General features: G+C 46.0%; 1 protein-coding gene across 1 annotated transcript in view; it reads left to right on the top strand.

Annotated features, from left to right (window-relative positions):
• Nucleotides 1-14,791, top strand: part of LOC138208481 (interleukin-1 receptor accessory protein-like 1-B) — a gene marked incomplete at its 3' end in the record, with an annotated part of 158,733 nt that overhangs the window by 81,274 nt on the left and 62,668 nt on the right. Inside the window, 2 exon segments of the mRNA XM_069166364.1 lie at nt 11,099-11,285; nt 12,545-12,698. Of these exon segments, the coding sequence (XP_069022465.1) occupies nt 11,099-11,285; nt 12,545-12,698 (341 nt within the window).

Here is a 14,791-nt window from a genome sequence, read left to right as displayed (position 1 = left end):
TAATGTGAAAATATGTTTTGGCTCCAGGATGAGTACCTTTGACAGATGGGGCGGAGACACGATTGTTGTAGTGTGGGTTTCAAGACTGTTCAGATAAATTAGATTGAGTCTCTTTCACGCCGGGCCCGATAGTGTTGAAAGTGGCGAGGTAAAGTACTTTTATCTACTTTTCATCCTCATGTAGATTCTCAACTGGAATCGGGACTATCTGCATCATTTATTGGAGCAGTAAATATTTTACAAATGGATAAAAATGGTCCTGAAAAGTAAAATATCGTGGTGTATTTTGAGTGTATATTTTTTATAATTCAGGTTTCAGTGCACGGCCACACTCACCTCACGTTCACCTCAACTGTATGAAGCTCATTCCCCCTGCAGCTCTATGCGGAGTTCACGCTGTCTGATCTTCCCATCCACCCTCTAATCGGAAAGTGCGATGCTCTCTCTGTTGTTCTGCCTTTCGATGCACAGATTTACATCCTGAATTAGCGAGGCAGACTGCTTCTGATAGACGTCTTTTTGTTTCGCGCGCAAAAATGTCACGTTCTCTTTAGATTATGAGAACAGTCCAGAAATATCGCTGGAATCGTCTTTCTGATCGTCGACGCTAAAGAATGTTTGTCAGAAGAGTTGTTCTGTTCGGGGTGTCTGGTCTCATCCTTGTTGGTTTCAGTAATCTTAAGGTGTTTTTCCAGCTTCACATCTAGTTTCATTGTTCATGAATTGACTTTTTTTTTTTTTTTTGCATTGACTTCTGTGCTTGGAAACATCTAACTCTATTCAGGTTATGTGCAAAGCATGATGGATGGATGCTATAGAAACACCATCTGTAACGTGGCATTGTGGGACAGTTCAACTCCACTATAGAAATGTGAGACAGACATTTCGCACTTGGCTGGAAGAGCTGACGTCTCACCTTTGAACCTGCTCGTCGGTGTCGGCTTGCTGCCACCGTCGCGGGCTTATTAATGGCTTTCCTGCATGTCCTGTGCAAACGCCTTCGGCTGTCACCAGCAGAGGACAGCGGGAGGGGCAGATAACAAAGGAGCGGATGTGCATCTGTACGTGCGCGTCCGTGGCGCCTGTTTAAGATGAAACGGCTGGCGCGAGCTCGACTCACCTCGCCCCGGCGCACACGACGCGCCTCTTCCCAACCGCCCCGGGCCGTCGCCACGTTGACTACATCAGTATTCGTAGGCAGGAGTGGCTGGTGATCTCTCAGGGAAGTGACAGTCAGAATGGGTCGTCTGGAACACTCTGTCATTCAGCCCCAGTCAGCGCCTGTCCAATTGATCCGGCCCAGCTGTCAAAGCCAATGAGAGACGCTAGACTAAGGAGCACCAGGGACAGTTCGTGCTGCCAGGGGTTGCGGATGATGTATAATATAAAGACGGTGTTTGCGTTATACCTTATAACGGGAAACAGTCCGTTAGCTGCCGCCCCGTGGAATATCTTCACCCGGGGGGGGGGGGGGGGGGGGGGGGGGGGCTTCGTCAATGACGTCCCGATGAACATTTCGTAATTGCGTCGTAAGTGCTGCAGTGCCGAGGAACGCGTTGATAAAGTTCCGACGTCCCAGTGAAATGAGAGAACATGATTTTGTATCCAACTCTCCTACCCCAAAATCTGGACTTAAATAGACAAATAATGTTACCATGATAAATAAACACGCTAGAATCAATTTTCTTTGAATGTCCTTTTTAAAATGTTTTTTTTTTCCTCAGCAGCTTGTGTTTTTTTTTTTTTTTGTTATTGATCTTTGTTTGTTGACCAGCCTTCTCACTTTTCGCCAGTTTACTAAGAAATAGAAAGTCATTGAAGCAAAAAGCAGCTGAAATGACATTTCCTTTATAGATTTGAGACTTTGGCTAACTCGTTGAAAGCTACGTTTGCTGTTCTAAGCATTTGAGAGTTAATGCATCAGAGTGCGCAGTCTGTGGCCGAGCCGAGCAGCGCGAGGCCGTATTAACGCACAGCGGTGCTCCGAACTGAACGTGAACGTCAGTACGGCAGCATGCTCGCAATAGTAATGTTGGAATCGTGCTATTTAGCAGACATAAAGTGAACCGTGTCACATGGTGGAACGATAATATTTGCTCATCAGCAGAAAACAAAAGTTGAGGTTCCCTGGGAATATTTTTTGGGGGTTTTGCTGATATTTGGTGACGCTGCATGAAAAGTCACCCAAGTTTTGTTCATTCTCTGAGATTCCCCGAGTGTCTGTTGAGAATTTAACGGCACGTCAATCGATATTTGTCGAGATATTCAGCCTGCAACCAGGCGATGAATCGTCATACGTTGTCATCCCCAAAGCTGCAAACGTGACGGTGAAGTGAACACGACAGCCGTGAAGGCTAAACAAAAGGTTATCTCAAAAAAGAAGTGTAGTGCAGATACCGCGCAGCAGTGATGAAGGGAAGACACGAGCATCTTCCACGTTCCTACTTGGAGAGGTTTTGAGGAAATTTGTGCCAGAGCACCGGCGGCCGTTCTTCTCAGTGCGCAGGTGGGGTTTTAGTTAATTGTGTGATATGGATTTTCCGAGCTGCTTCGTCCACCAGCCAGAGGTTATTGATGACCCTTCCCCATATTCAGTATTCTTTACAGCTGTACAGAGAGAGACGGCTCTGTCGACACAGTGTTTGGACAACCTTTTAGTTGGCTCCGTGTGGTTTTTAGTGGAGGCGGTTTTCCAGCAGCCATTGTCTGATGATGTATGGGCTGCTGTTTGGGCTCGGGCCACCTTTCACACGGTGCTTTATTCAGCCCCGTGATGTGGCTGTGTGAACTTCGCCAGGTATTCACTGTGGACGTCTGATGTTACAATGGCAGTGTCAAAGAAGACCGTGCACTCGAAACCACTTTGGTGCCAGATTGTGGACAGTAATAGACTTTCATCTGTAGAAGAAATGCATTCAAAATACTATTTATAAGTTTACGACATTTACATTTGTACTCATTTTTCATTTGCGCATTATTGTTAACAACCCATGAACTTTGATGCTCGTAAGGTATGATTAAAACAGACTACGGTAAAATGAACTTATTACATATATATGTCAATAATAGTATTTGACCATAGTTAATGGGCTGTATTCATAATCATTGCGCAACACTAGACTCTGCGAGAAAATATGTTGTTGTTGTTGTATATATTCATGATATACGATGCATATAGAAGATGCAGTAATAATATTTGTTCCCAGTTGTTTTCAACCACAGTCATTTTATACTCTGATGCTGACACTTCTCTCAAAATTGTATTTCTCCTTAGGATACTTAGTAACAGGTTCATTACTTGGTATCGTATTCACCCAATCATTATGTAGTTATAGTGTATTGTTTCCTCGCATGCAGAGCTTAAATTCAGCATTTTAATTAACCTTTATCTGCAGATAGTTACCAGGAAAAGCAGGCACACGTATTACGGCTAATACGGTCAAACCCGACATAGACTCCCTCCAAATACAAGATGAAATATGCATTCAAATTCTGACTTCTTGAATTTCTGGGACGTAAAGCACGAGCGTCCGCACCGCAAACTAATCTTTCTCTTTGGATATGCCGTGAGGCCAAATTTGTTTTTCGCTGTGGTTAGATGCTCTTAGTATTTTGATTTAGACCATATCGTGACAGAAATCAAGACGAGATTATCCTCTTTGTAGACCAATCACAGACATGATGCATAATACACCGTTTTAGTGCCTAAAAACAATTACAGTAGAAAAAGTGTAAATGCCTGAGTACCCCAATAAATAGTCGTATATACCAGACACCTGTTTTCAATATATGTTCGTATTTTTTCAATGGTTAACATTTCTGATTTCTATCCAGCTCCACATATGTTCCTTTTTGATGTATATCGGGTACTCTTTATCAATTATAAGTGTAATCCGCCACGCATTTCAGTCGGAGTCAATTTCACCAGATGCCCTTCACGCTGCTTCCGATTGGACCTTTGTCCCACACTCAACTCCATTTGATTAAGCCGAGCTCAGACGGCTCCTGGCTACAGGCAGCGGGAGGAAGGAAGGTCGACCGAGGAGCTTTTGCTCCGGGAGACCTCTCGATTCAAATCAGCCATCACCATCTGCATGACGACTCGGGACGATGCGGCAAAAGGTCACGTATGACCAATTTTTTTTTTTTTTATTTATTATCAAGATCAATCTTCGTTAATCCGACACCCACACGCAACATACTGTTCGGGTTTTTATTTATTTCCACTCAGTTGTATTCACAATAATGCCCTGGCTAAATATTTTCACATCCTTGACTGAGGGATGTTGTTGTCACATCCTCAGCTAAGCGTCCCCATATGTCCAGCCATTTGGCTTTCTTGGTCCGCACTGAGCAGAGAAAGTCATCAAACAAGATGCCAAACCATCGCTATCTGATAGCAGGGACACTGACCTTCTCTTCCTCATATCTGATGGTGGTTTTTATCTGCCAGACAAATGTCAGAAATACCATTCCCCAAGCACAATCACTTTGGCACCCCGGCCAACTTTTCTCCCCTCCCTTCCTCCCTCCCTGCTGGATTGTGAACGCCGGGGCTCCAAGCTAGACATCTGCAATACCACAGCTGTCAGTCAAACCGTGATATAGAAGAGAACTCACACAGCTCGTCTGAATCCTGAGGGTGAGAGAATAATAGGAAAGTGGCTGGGACTCGGGATAGAAACTTCATTAAAATGTCATAAAACCTAAAGAGCTCATTCAAATTTTACTGATGCCGCATATTGCGAGACGTTCGACAAGGTATTATCACTATTGAACCGGCTTTTGTCAAAGAGTCATTTATTTTTCAAAAGCAAATGCGCTATTTTGTTCGGTCACGTTTTACTCCGCAAAGAACATTTCTCGCTTCTGTAACCCACGTTAGTTTTTTACCAGCAACTAAAGGGTTAACTCACACATGCAGTACCGACGTTCACCAGAGGGGCGCTGTCGCGGAGCACGTCGGGAGATCAAAGCCTTCTCCCGGAAGAAGACCCTTTATGTCTCGAATGAAACAGCAGCGTCATGAGCTCCACCATGAAGAATCTCATTTGGTTAATATTTTTTTTTTCTCACTGCTTTTGAGGAGCTTTATTTATTTGACCGTTAACCAGACCGACTCCGAAGGAAGAAGTTTCTTTTAAGTCTGAGAAGAATCTCCGGTGAGTGACGAATGCGTTGCTAACAGTTAGCCTTTGCTGTCGAGCTACAAAGGAGGACAGTTGTAACACAGTTGTTTAGTTGGGCTAAAGATATCTATCAGGAGAGAAGAGGGGGAAAAAAATCAAACAGTCGGAGATAAATATTAATTTGTTGTTGAATATTATTTTACGTTAATGCGTCGGGACCTTTTGAACCGAGCGGGAACGATGACGTCATTTTCTTGTTTTCGCGCCAGAAGTTAAACGGTCAAATTGAGAACAGCTGTTGAGTGTGTTGCTTAGTAACGGTGGACGTTTAAATAATGCCTGTTAGGTATAAGTGATAGATGTCACTGAGACATGAGGACATGTGTGTGTGAAATATGTTGCTATGTTAATATTGACCATAGTGAATATTTTTTATATATATATTTACATATATATATGTGTGTGTAATAATATTTTACTGGTCATTTACTGTTACACCAACAATAGAGTTTATAAATTACAGTACTGACATTGTATTAAATTCTGCTGTATGCAGATTGTTTTTGTTTGTATGGATCTGTGATGGAGACAGCGATCCCCAGAAACCTCCACAGAGCGCTGGAGCTGAGTGACCCTGTGACCCCTGATCATCTTCTCCGTGGGTGAAGCTGCATTTGGTCGTCTTGGATTCTCCTGCCGGAGCACCGACGAGCAAAAAGATTCAGATAAGAGTTGGTCTGAGAGCCTCCAGACGTACACGACCCGGGTAGTAGACTGAAAGACAAGAGACTGAAACTGACTGACTGTAGGAGAAATACCGGTATTGGGGTTATTACTTGAATTTGTTATTTTTCTTTTATGCTGTTCCCTTGATTTTCTGTGTGTTAATAACTGTAATAAATTGCAGTTCAGTTCCTTGTTTTAAACTGCGAACATTTGCCGTGTTTCATTCGCTCCCAGAGCGACCTGAAGACGGTCCTAAACTTAACACAGGTAATCTAGTGTGTTACATCTCCTAAACAAAACTGCTTTGCTCGTCCGAAACCATGATGACATTCAGCAGCAATACACCGTAGACCTGTCTCTCTCTCAATGTTGCACCAGTGCAACCCTTACCCTCAGTGCAACAGCCCGTTCCCATATTTGATATGCACGGCGGTATAACTGCTCATACATTACACCCGGAGGGCCTGGGGAGCCAATGAATAAGGTCACGACAGAGTTAGAAGAGAATGCAGTGGAGACAAATTGTTTATGCTCGTTATGAAATCAGGTTGCCAGCATAAAGATGAGGGTGTTGCGGAATGGAAAATGAGTTCCCTGAAGGCGTCGGCAGGGAAACGACTGGGAAATGCTCGCGCACCCGAGACGTGCCGCTGTTAGTCGGAGACGCGCTGCTCAGGGAGGGCTCGACAGAATCCGAGACTTTTTGGGGGAAACAAGCTCTTCGGAGAATGTTGGTTTCGGGGGGAAAGGATTGTTTTTGTGCATGCATTGTTAATATCCAGAAGTTTCATAATTCGGGTACGGAGTCGCGGGAGGTGTTCAATGATCTTTAGCAATTGTAATAAAAAAAAAAATACCGAATAATAACATTAAATTTGCCCGTGTGCCTTTAAAGTCTCCGGCCAGCCCTCGTTTTTTGTTGCACTCGCTCTCATAAAGCGTTACACATCGCAGGAGGCGGCGTGCGCTGCTGCTGTTTTGGATGCGCGCGTGCTAGCGTGTCGACAGATGCAGGCATGTGTTTTTCACAGCGTGGCAAAACTAAATTAGCCGCAGAGGTACGTGTTCCTCCCCGAGAAATCGTGTACTTACAAGACGAGCGAGAGAGAGAGAGAGAAAAAAAAACCAAAAAAGGGGTGCGTCCGGGTGGAGACGGGGACGGAGACGGACCGCAGGCCGAGGGAAGGAGAGAGGGAAGGGAAGAGGGTTTGTAATTGAGGTAGGAGTCGGTTGTTCCAGAATGGCAGACGAGTGCCACGCTCTCAGACAGGGGCTAAGTAGGAGCGAGTTGGCCCGCAGACAGATTTGGTGGAGCCGGGGTGCTTCATCATCCCGGGCTCGCTGCTCGACTTGACAGATGAGTTACGAGCGGGTGCTACAGGTAGGAGCCCCAGTCTCCCCACTGCTCACTGCGACCTTCGCTCCGGCCATAAATAATACAGCCGGCATTAAAACACTGATTCGGGATAACTGGGCCGGCTCCATCTTGGTCTGGGTTAATCTTGGCTTGCTATGCGGGGTAGGGAAGATAGCGCCAGACCACTGGGGGGTTTTGACACGGTTGACGGTGTCACGGGAAGCTGCCGCGCACATGCTGCAGTTCACGTCTGTGTCCAGAAGTGTAACGCGTGAATCCAAAGTCGGTCTCCGGCGCCGTGGCAAGGTCACTTTTCCAACTACTTTTTCTCAGGCTCGTGCCAGTTTGAACTTGTCTTGGTCTCAGGCACCATTTGATGGTGACCAGACTTTTTCCTGCCCGTCTGCCACATCTGTCACATCACATCACGCCAGGCTCCATTAACTGCTGAGTGTGTTCTCTCAGGAAAGATGTTGGCTTTTTTTTTTTTTTTTTTTTTTTTTCTTTTACTACATCTGCTCTGCACATCCTGACGTAGACTTGGTTGACACTCTGAGACGATCGTAGGTACGTCAGCAAGACACTCAGTCAGCAAGTTTGGACAACGTGTGCCAGCGAGCATCTTTATGGCTCCACGTTACTAAACCACTTAATGTTGGTATTTTGTCACTTTCTAATGGACGGTGAAGTGGCAGCATTGTGGCCAGACTTGTTCTCGGATCCGGCACATCACTAAGTAGTCCTCGGTGAATCTGTATCCACCGAGAACACTCATTTATTCATTTTCACTCAAGTATTACAAAACACTTTAGTCTGTTTATATCCGACTATAATTATCCTCGGACCTCAAGGATTTTGTGTTGATTTGATAACAGTGTTTTCTGTCCTCGGTTGATCGATGCTCAGTTTAACCCGGTCTTACAATTTACGTATAGTAGTTGGAGCAATGCACGAACACCAACGCAGCCCTGATTATGGAGGGTAAATATATGTTTATTTATTGATTTATTTTTAATCAAACAGCAGAATGGGGCGTGCCTCCATCACTTTTGATGCTAGATTTAATCCCCCCCCCACCCGGATGAGACAGGAATCCTTTCAATGACGATCTTTTCAAGTAGGCTGTTGCCTGTTGATCGGTTGCATTTTTCAGTTTGAAGTTATTATAAGTAGTTTGCAAGTGTGCCAAAGTCATTTTCAGACGCATCCAAATAACTACATATATATTTTTTTGTGCATCTGTTGTTTTATTGCAGCGCAGATTGTGTTGCAGCACATGTGCTCCCAGGTCAGTCATCTCTGTTTAAATGCTAATGACATCCTGAGGTAAGATCCCTAATGTCACTGTACAGCGTAGGTCAGCGTTGTGTATTAAATCTCCAAAGGGTTAATGTCCACGGTGGGTTCATCTCACTGTCCAGTAATGACATCGTCCCAAGTAACCTTTAATCAACCTCGTGACCTCGTCGCCTTGTGAATTCCACTATATACCGAGACACTTCGTGTTACTTGAAATTCATCTGTAATAAGTAATTAGCAATTATTCCATCATCCTATTTATATTAGAGAGGAGTTATTTTAATTAAGAGATTCATTAAGTTAGATCATTAATTTCCCCACAGGTGCCCCTGATATCTCGGGAGAATTTCCAAATCAATTCTCCCGCCTATTATTTAACACCAGATGGAAGAGATGCAGGTTCCATCTTCTGGTGCTGTAGATTCCTAATCAGTCAATCAAATCAAATCAAAATATATGTATCAGATGGTAAAGAGGATACTAGTCATCTAAAAAAATTAACCAGCGCAAAATCCCACGAGTGTTTTCCAGTAGGTAGAGACTGCGGTGTCTTCCGCAGCACGCCAGTAATAATCCTCTCTAGCTGGCTGCTTCACTCCTAACTGACCACTGCACATAATTTCACAGAATTTGCCGCATATTGCATCTCAAGTCCTCTGCCTGCCCTCCAGCTGTACGCCATAGCTGTCAGCCTAACACCTCTCCGGGTTGATGTATGCAGGATGCTATCTATCATTGCCGCGGCATTGCTACATCCCCTCCAGTTTGACATGTTTGACAGACAGTCTCACCCATTAATGCCACGCCATCACCGGGCTTGTTATCACTGTATCTCGCGGTTCCACAAATGCTCAGCACGCAGGTTCACCGTCGAGTCTCCGGAGCGGGATCATTTCCCTGCTTATTCTTTTGAACGGGCCTCATGAATATTACCGTACACTCGCTGAAGCGAACAGTCAAGAGATCACCCGGCTCTTTGGGCTCAAAAGGCACCGTGATGGATGCGAAACGTTGGAAAGACATCGTAGGACAAAGCGTTGGCCCGTACCATCGATCACTCACGCGGAGCAGATGACACAATTCTCTCCCTCGCTCTTCCGGCCGGCCGGTTTATCAGCGCTGCCCAGAATATTTAACGGGGACGAGAGAGCACCCGCGGGATCTCATTTGCACAGGTGTCCATCTGGTAGAAGTTGTCTGGGATAATCTCCACATCATGTCACATTTGCATCCGGGCTCGGCGAAAAATGGCACACTTCCTCTAAGAGGAGCGCGCCGCGGCCTGCGGTCGGTTCGAAGGGCGAGGGATTGTTTGCCGATGCCGTAGCGAAGACCAGCGTGTGTTGCACTAATCCACGAGGCGGCTAATGCTTTGCAATTATGTCAGGATTTAACGTGTTTGTAATTGTTTGTTGGTTCAGCTCAGTTTGTGTAACCAGCTTTAGTTAGAAAATTAGCAGTGAGATTTTCCTAAACACTGCCAATTTGTTGGCTCTTTTAACCAGGAGGGATTTGCTGCAGTCAGGCTGGAGTGCTCGTCAATTGTGACAGTCTTATTAGGCATTTTGGGCAAAGCAAAGGTGCTCTTATTGAATTCATTGATCACCGAGGACCTTTGCTTCTGTTCCCCTCCTTCAAATAGCACAACTTTCGCAGCAAAATCGATGCGTTCATTGATTCCACGTTCTGTTAAGAATTACTCGAGCAGCAGATCCAATCTCCAAACCGCTGTCCCACTAATGACCCAAACGGCATCGCTGTGAACGCTTAGTCTCCCGGGCGGGACGAAATCTGATCAGGAACCCTACGAGCTCCCCGCGCACGCGCGCGGGAACGCTCCGCCAGATCGGTCTAGTATTGAAAGACGAGCGTTCCCAGCGGAGGGGGGGGGGCGGCAACACAAATCACCGCGGGCGCACCGCAATAGCGAGGAGCAGTAAAACGAAATGTTTATTCCGCCGCGGATGAACACTCACCGGTGTCTGGGCCCAGGCGAGCGCGCAGTCTCCAAACATTACAAGTAATCTTGCATTTTACGCCCCTTCTCCTCTCGCGTTGTAAATCCTCTTCTTTACGTATATGACCGGAGCAGTTACACTACATCAATTGTAGCGAGTGATTTTCTGCTGGCCCGCGCTACGTCTGCTTAACGCGGGAAAACAAAAGGCTCAATCAATCTTCGAGAGCTGTTGACATTCAGAGCTGTCGCTCCACATCACCGCCCGCCTTTTTATCCGCGCACGTGTCCATTGACACGCGGTCGGTTATCCGTTACTAGTTTAAGAGAGGGAGGATGATCATCCGACACTGGCCCGCGTGCCTCGACGGATGAGGATCTGTAATTGTGTGAAATTCAGGAAGGCTTTTCCTTGGAAGAGAATGACGTCGGTCGTGAAAAAGAACAATCGCTCTCGAAAGGACGGTTTCCACCCATCGACACGCGCCGCATTTAACGACTCACTTTTGACGGAACGGACCGAGAGATGGACGGCCGCGGCTTTTTTTCGCTATAGCGTCCGGAAAGACTTCAATGTGACCCGAACCCATCGACGTCCCTGACCGACTCGTTCACGTTTTATCTTTGCAGGAACTCCACGTACTGCATGAAGGTGTCCATGTCTCTCACGGTGGCAGAGAACGACACGGACCTCTGCTACAACTCCAAGATGAGGTTCTTCGAGAAGGCGGAACTAAGCAAGAGCAAAGACATCAGCTGCCCGGGCATCGAGGATTATATCCAGCCCGGCGTGGAGCCTGAAATCGTGTGGTACAAGGTGAGATGTTTTGTTGTTGTTGTTGTTGTTTCAGTTCGTACGGAAGTGCGTGATGTCGTTGACAGAAAGAGTTTTGTCCGCCGAAATAACAACGCAAGCTTTCAAAACAAATGATAAAAAAAAAAAGCTGCTTCCCTTTCGCAGGAAATTCTGTCATTTATTGGAAGTTCCTCGTTAAGGTCAGACATGTTCAGCGCAAATTGGCTTCAGACACCGTCTCCCCCTTCGACTTGTGAAACCACGGTCGACAAAATAAGCATGTAGCCGTCAGAAGTGCATTCGTTTTGCTGAATGAAAGGCCCACAGTGTAGCTGACCCAGGCAGGAGCACCACCCCCCCCCCCCCACCCCCCCCGCCACCCCCCCTCCCCTGAAAGTGTGCAGGATTAGGTAGCCACATCGTTTCGCTTTCCCACGGAATCAAATTAAAATAGCAGATAATGACCGTGGGCCCCACACCCTCAGGTTATTGGCTCTCGCTTTGTCAGGGGGCTGATTGAATTCTGGGAGGCCAACCCACGGTGGCCCAGTTTCCTTTCGCCTGTGGTGTTTTTGTGGCCCAAAATCTGAAGGGCCTCAGCTGTCACCGGAAGTCCATACTTACTCTGTACTCGCCACCTACTCGGTATCAACCAGTAGAGACAGAAGAGGCATGAATCCACGTTACATGCGGAGGCTGTTATTGAGGCATCAATGAACCACCGGACGCTGAAACGAACAGCCAATCAAATCGTCGCCCGGCGACGACGCAACCCGAGGTAAATCCAAAGCTACGATGAATTTAGGAAACAAAATGTACACATAAACCACGCTATCATTTTTTTTTCCCCAAACAGGTGATGCAGCGTGATCCAGTGCAGCTGTCCCGCCTCAGAATGATAAATGCACGGCCACTCAATCCCATAAATCACACTTTAAAACAGTGTTTTTGTCTGAACAACCGGAGTGCAGCAAACTAATGTCTTAAATCTGGCATCATTTGAGAGAGTTCGTGTGCCGATATGAATTCTCTGGGCCGTAACTGTGTTTAAAGCTGCCGCGGTGTTTTATGACAGGATGTTATGGAACAAATGTCAGATCATTTCAGATCAAATCCAAAATCGTGCTTCTCGTCTGTTGAAAATGATTACAAGTAAAGAAGTAAACTCGTGTTTCCTGCCGATTTCAAACGATCGGATTGAAAGCAGACAGTGCAACTAGCATGTGGGATTTGCTTCAACACGAACGCGCTCACGTTTCGTCTTTATTTTTCGACAAAAGGAGTGCAAGCCAAAGCAGTGGAGACAAACCATAGAAAGGAAGAGGGACATCCTGTCCATCAAGGAAGTACGGGAAGATGACATTGGGAATTACACGTGTGAGCTGCCGTTTGGGAACTTTATGGTGCGGAGGACCACCGAGCTCTCCGTCACAGGTAAAGAAGCATTTCTTCACTTCTTTTTTCTGCGAACTCTCTGACGCCGGAGTCATCACGGTTTTAATTTTGTGGAGATGTTTATTCTTTGGCGTTTTACTGAAGGGGTGGAGACCTTGAGTTTTTTTTGCAACAAACAAAGAAGGAGAGCGACTGCACACTGAAAGCATCACTGCAGGTTTTTTTAATTTTTTTTTTATTCATTGCACATTTCTAAACAAAACAAATCCCCCAAAGTGTCCTTCGCCCGTTGCTCATGTTTCTGTGCTCGGTGTCTGGTGATTGTTTGTTTTTTTACACATTGTATTTTTTTTGTTGGTTTTTTTTGCCAAAGAAAACAGTTGCTTGAGGTTGTTGTTGTTCAAAAACAATTCTGCTGTTCAAAGCTGACTCCTGCTCCTTTTTGCCAAAGTGTCGCAGTCAATAGAGCCGCTGTCTCCTCACTTCCGGGCTGCTTTAATTGCTAAGTAGTGGAATTCACACGGCGCCACTTCAGCACTTTTTCTTAGGGCTGTTGAAATATTTAAGCCTGAACCTAAAGTGGGTGACAGATTGCTTGTCACTGACAGTGTCACAGCCAAGGTTGACACGGCAGGGCAGCGTGGATAGGGACAACCCCGAATTTACTGCTTAATTACACGCTTCTGTTTTTTTTTGGTTTTTTTTAGGCACACAGTATGCGATCGGAATTTATTCTGCTCGTTTTCTTGGGTGAAGTTTGTGATAAAACAGCATCTTTAGAGGTTTTTTTTTTTTTTTTTTTTTTTGCAATGCTGTTGACTGCTTCATTTATTTGTCTCTTATTTTTTTATTTAAAGTTTCCTCTACCGAGCTTCGGACGTAATGCGCCTTCAGGGGAATAATACGACTCGCTGGGTTTGAAATGGCCCCGCGTCACCGATCTGCGCCGGGCGTCCAACGTTCCTTTAAACGTGGCCTTTTGGGTCAAAGTGCCTCTTTGTACAATTTCACACGGCCACAGCTTCTCCTCTCCGTGACGCCGAGCTCACGCTGCCTGCGGCGGCTCGCGTCCTGCGGCGACGCGAGCAAAACGACGGAGGGGGAAGTCCGGACGGACGGACGGAGTTGTTACGTTTCGGGCGCCCGCCTCGCCGTCACCGTGGCGTGGCGGGCGGACGACCTGTTCGCAGTCGACTGCTGCTTGATCACGCTTTGTAACATTTCTAAAGACACAAAGAGGGACTCGGCGGAGGCCGGGCGGAGTCGTAAATCATGTTGCCGCCAGCCTCAAAGTGTCATCCTAGGGGAATAGTCTTAATCTCTCTGTCTGGGTTTGAGACGTTAGGCATTGCTAAACAGGTAGGAAAGATGATTGACGATTGGGCCGCGGCAGTGCAGGCGGCATTTATGATGTTTTTAGAAAGAAAAATACCCTTCAATCAGTGTCTCTGTGGGTTTCCTCCCTCCACCAGTCCGGCGTCGGTGTGAATGCGTCTCCGTTTAGCCTTTTCATAGGCTGTCCGGGACGTACCGACTCTGACGGCCCCTACGGGACCGCTGGGTCGCTGTGTTGTCGTTTGTTGTCGTGTGTTTGCTTTTTTTTTAAATTTTTTTATACTTCTACACTGTTTCCTGCAGAAAATCTTTAATTTCATTGCACTTGTAGGTACAAGCTGCATCCTTTTTAGAATGTAGCTCTGAAAAAAAAAAAAAAAGATGACAGTGTCACCCTGAATTGACTTTCACCGTAAGTCACAAGATGCAATTTTGCCCCGAGCCAACAAAGCGTAATACAAGCTCTCATTGTTTTCTCTCAACTCCTGCCGGTTTTTATCTTTGGAAACCGATGCCAGTGTTCACTCCGCGTTTGGCTCGGTTGCTTTCCTTTTTGGCAGATACGCTTTTCTTTTTGAGTTTTGGATTTATTTATTATTTATTTATTTTCCGGTTTTGATTGAAGAAGTTTTGAGGGGTTTTTTTGTTGCACGGGGAGTTTTCCTTTCGTGCAGCCGCGGTGGCTGCACCGATCATGCTAACGACCCAGTTCTTTTGATCTGTCTTCCACTTCTGTCTGATGTCACTGCTTCTCTACACATGAAACGCATCCCATCCTGCACGGAGGGGGATTTTGT

The sequence above is a fragment of the Embiotoca jacksoni genome, unplaced genomic scaffold (assembly GCF_022577435.1).
Source record: "Embiotoca jacksoni isolate LCO1_2020_lvr unplaced genomic scaffold, fEmbJac1.0.p SCAF_38, whole genome shotgun sequence".
Taxonomy (NCBI): Eukaryota; Metazoa; Chordata; class Actinopteri; family Embiotocidae; genus Embiotoca; species Embiotoca jacksoni.
This window is presented reverse-complemented; position numbering and strand designations above follow the sequence as displayed.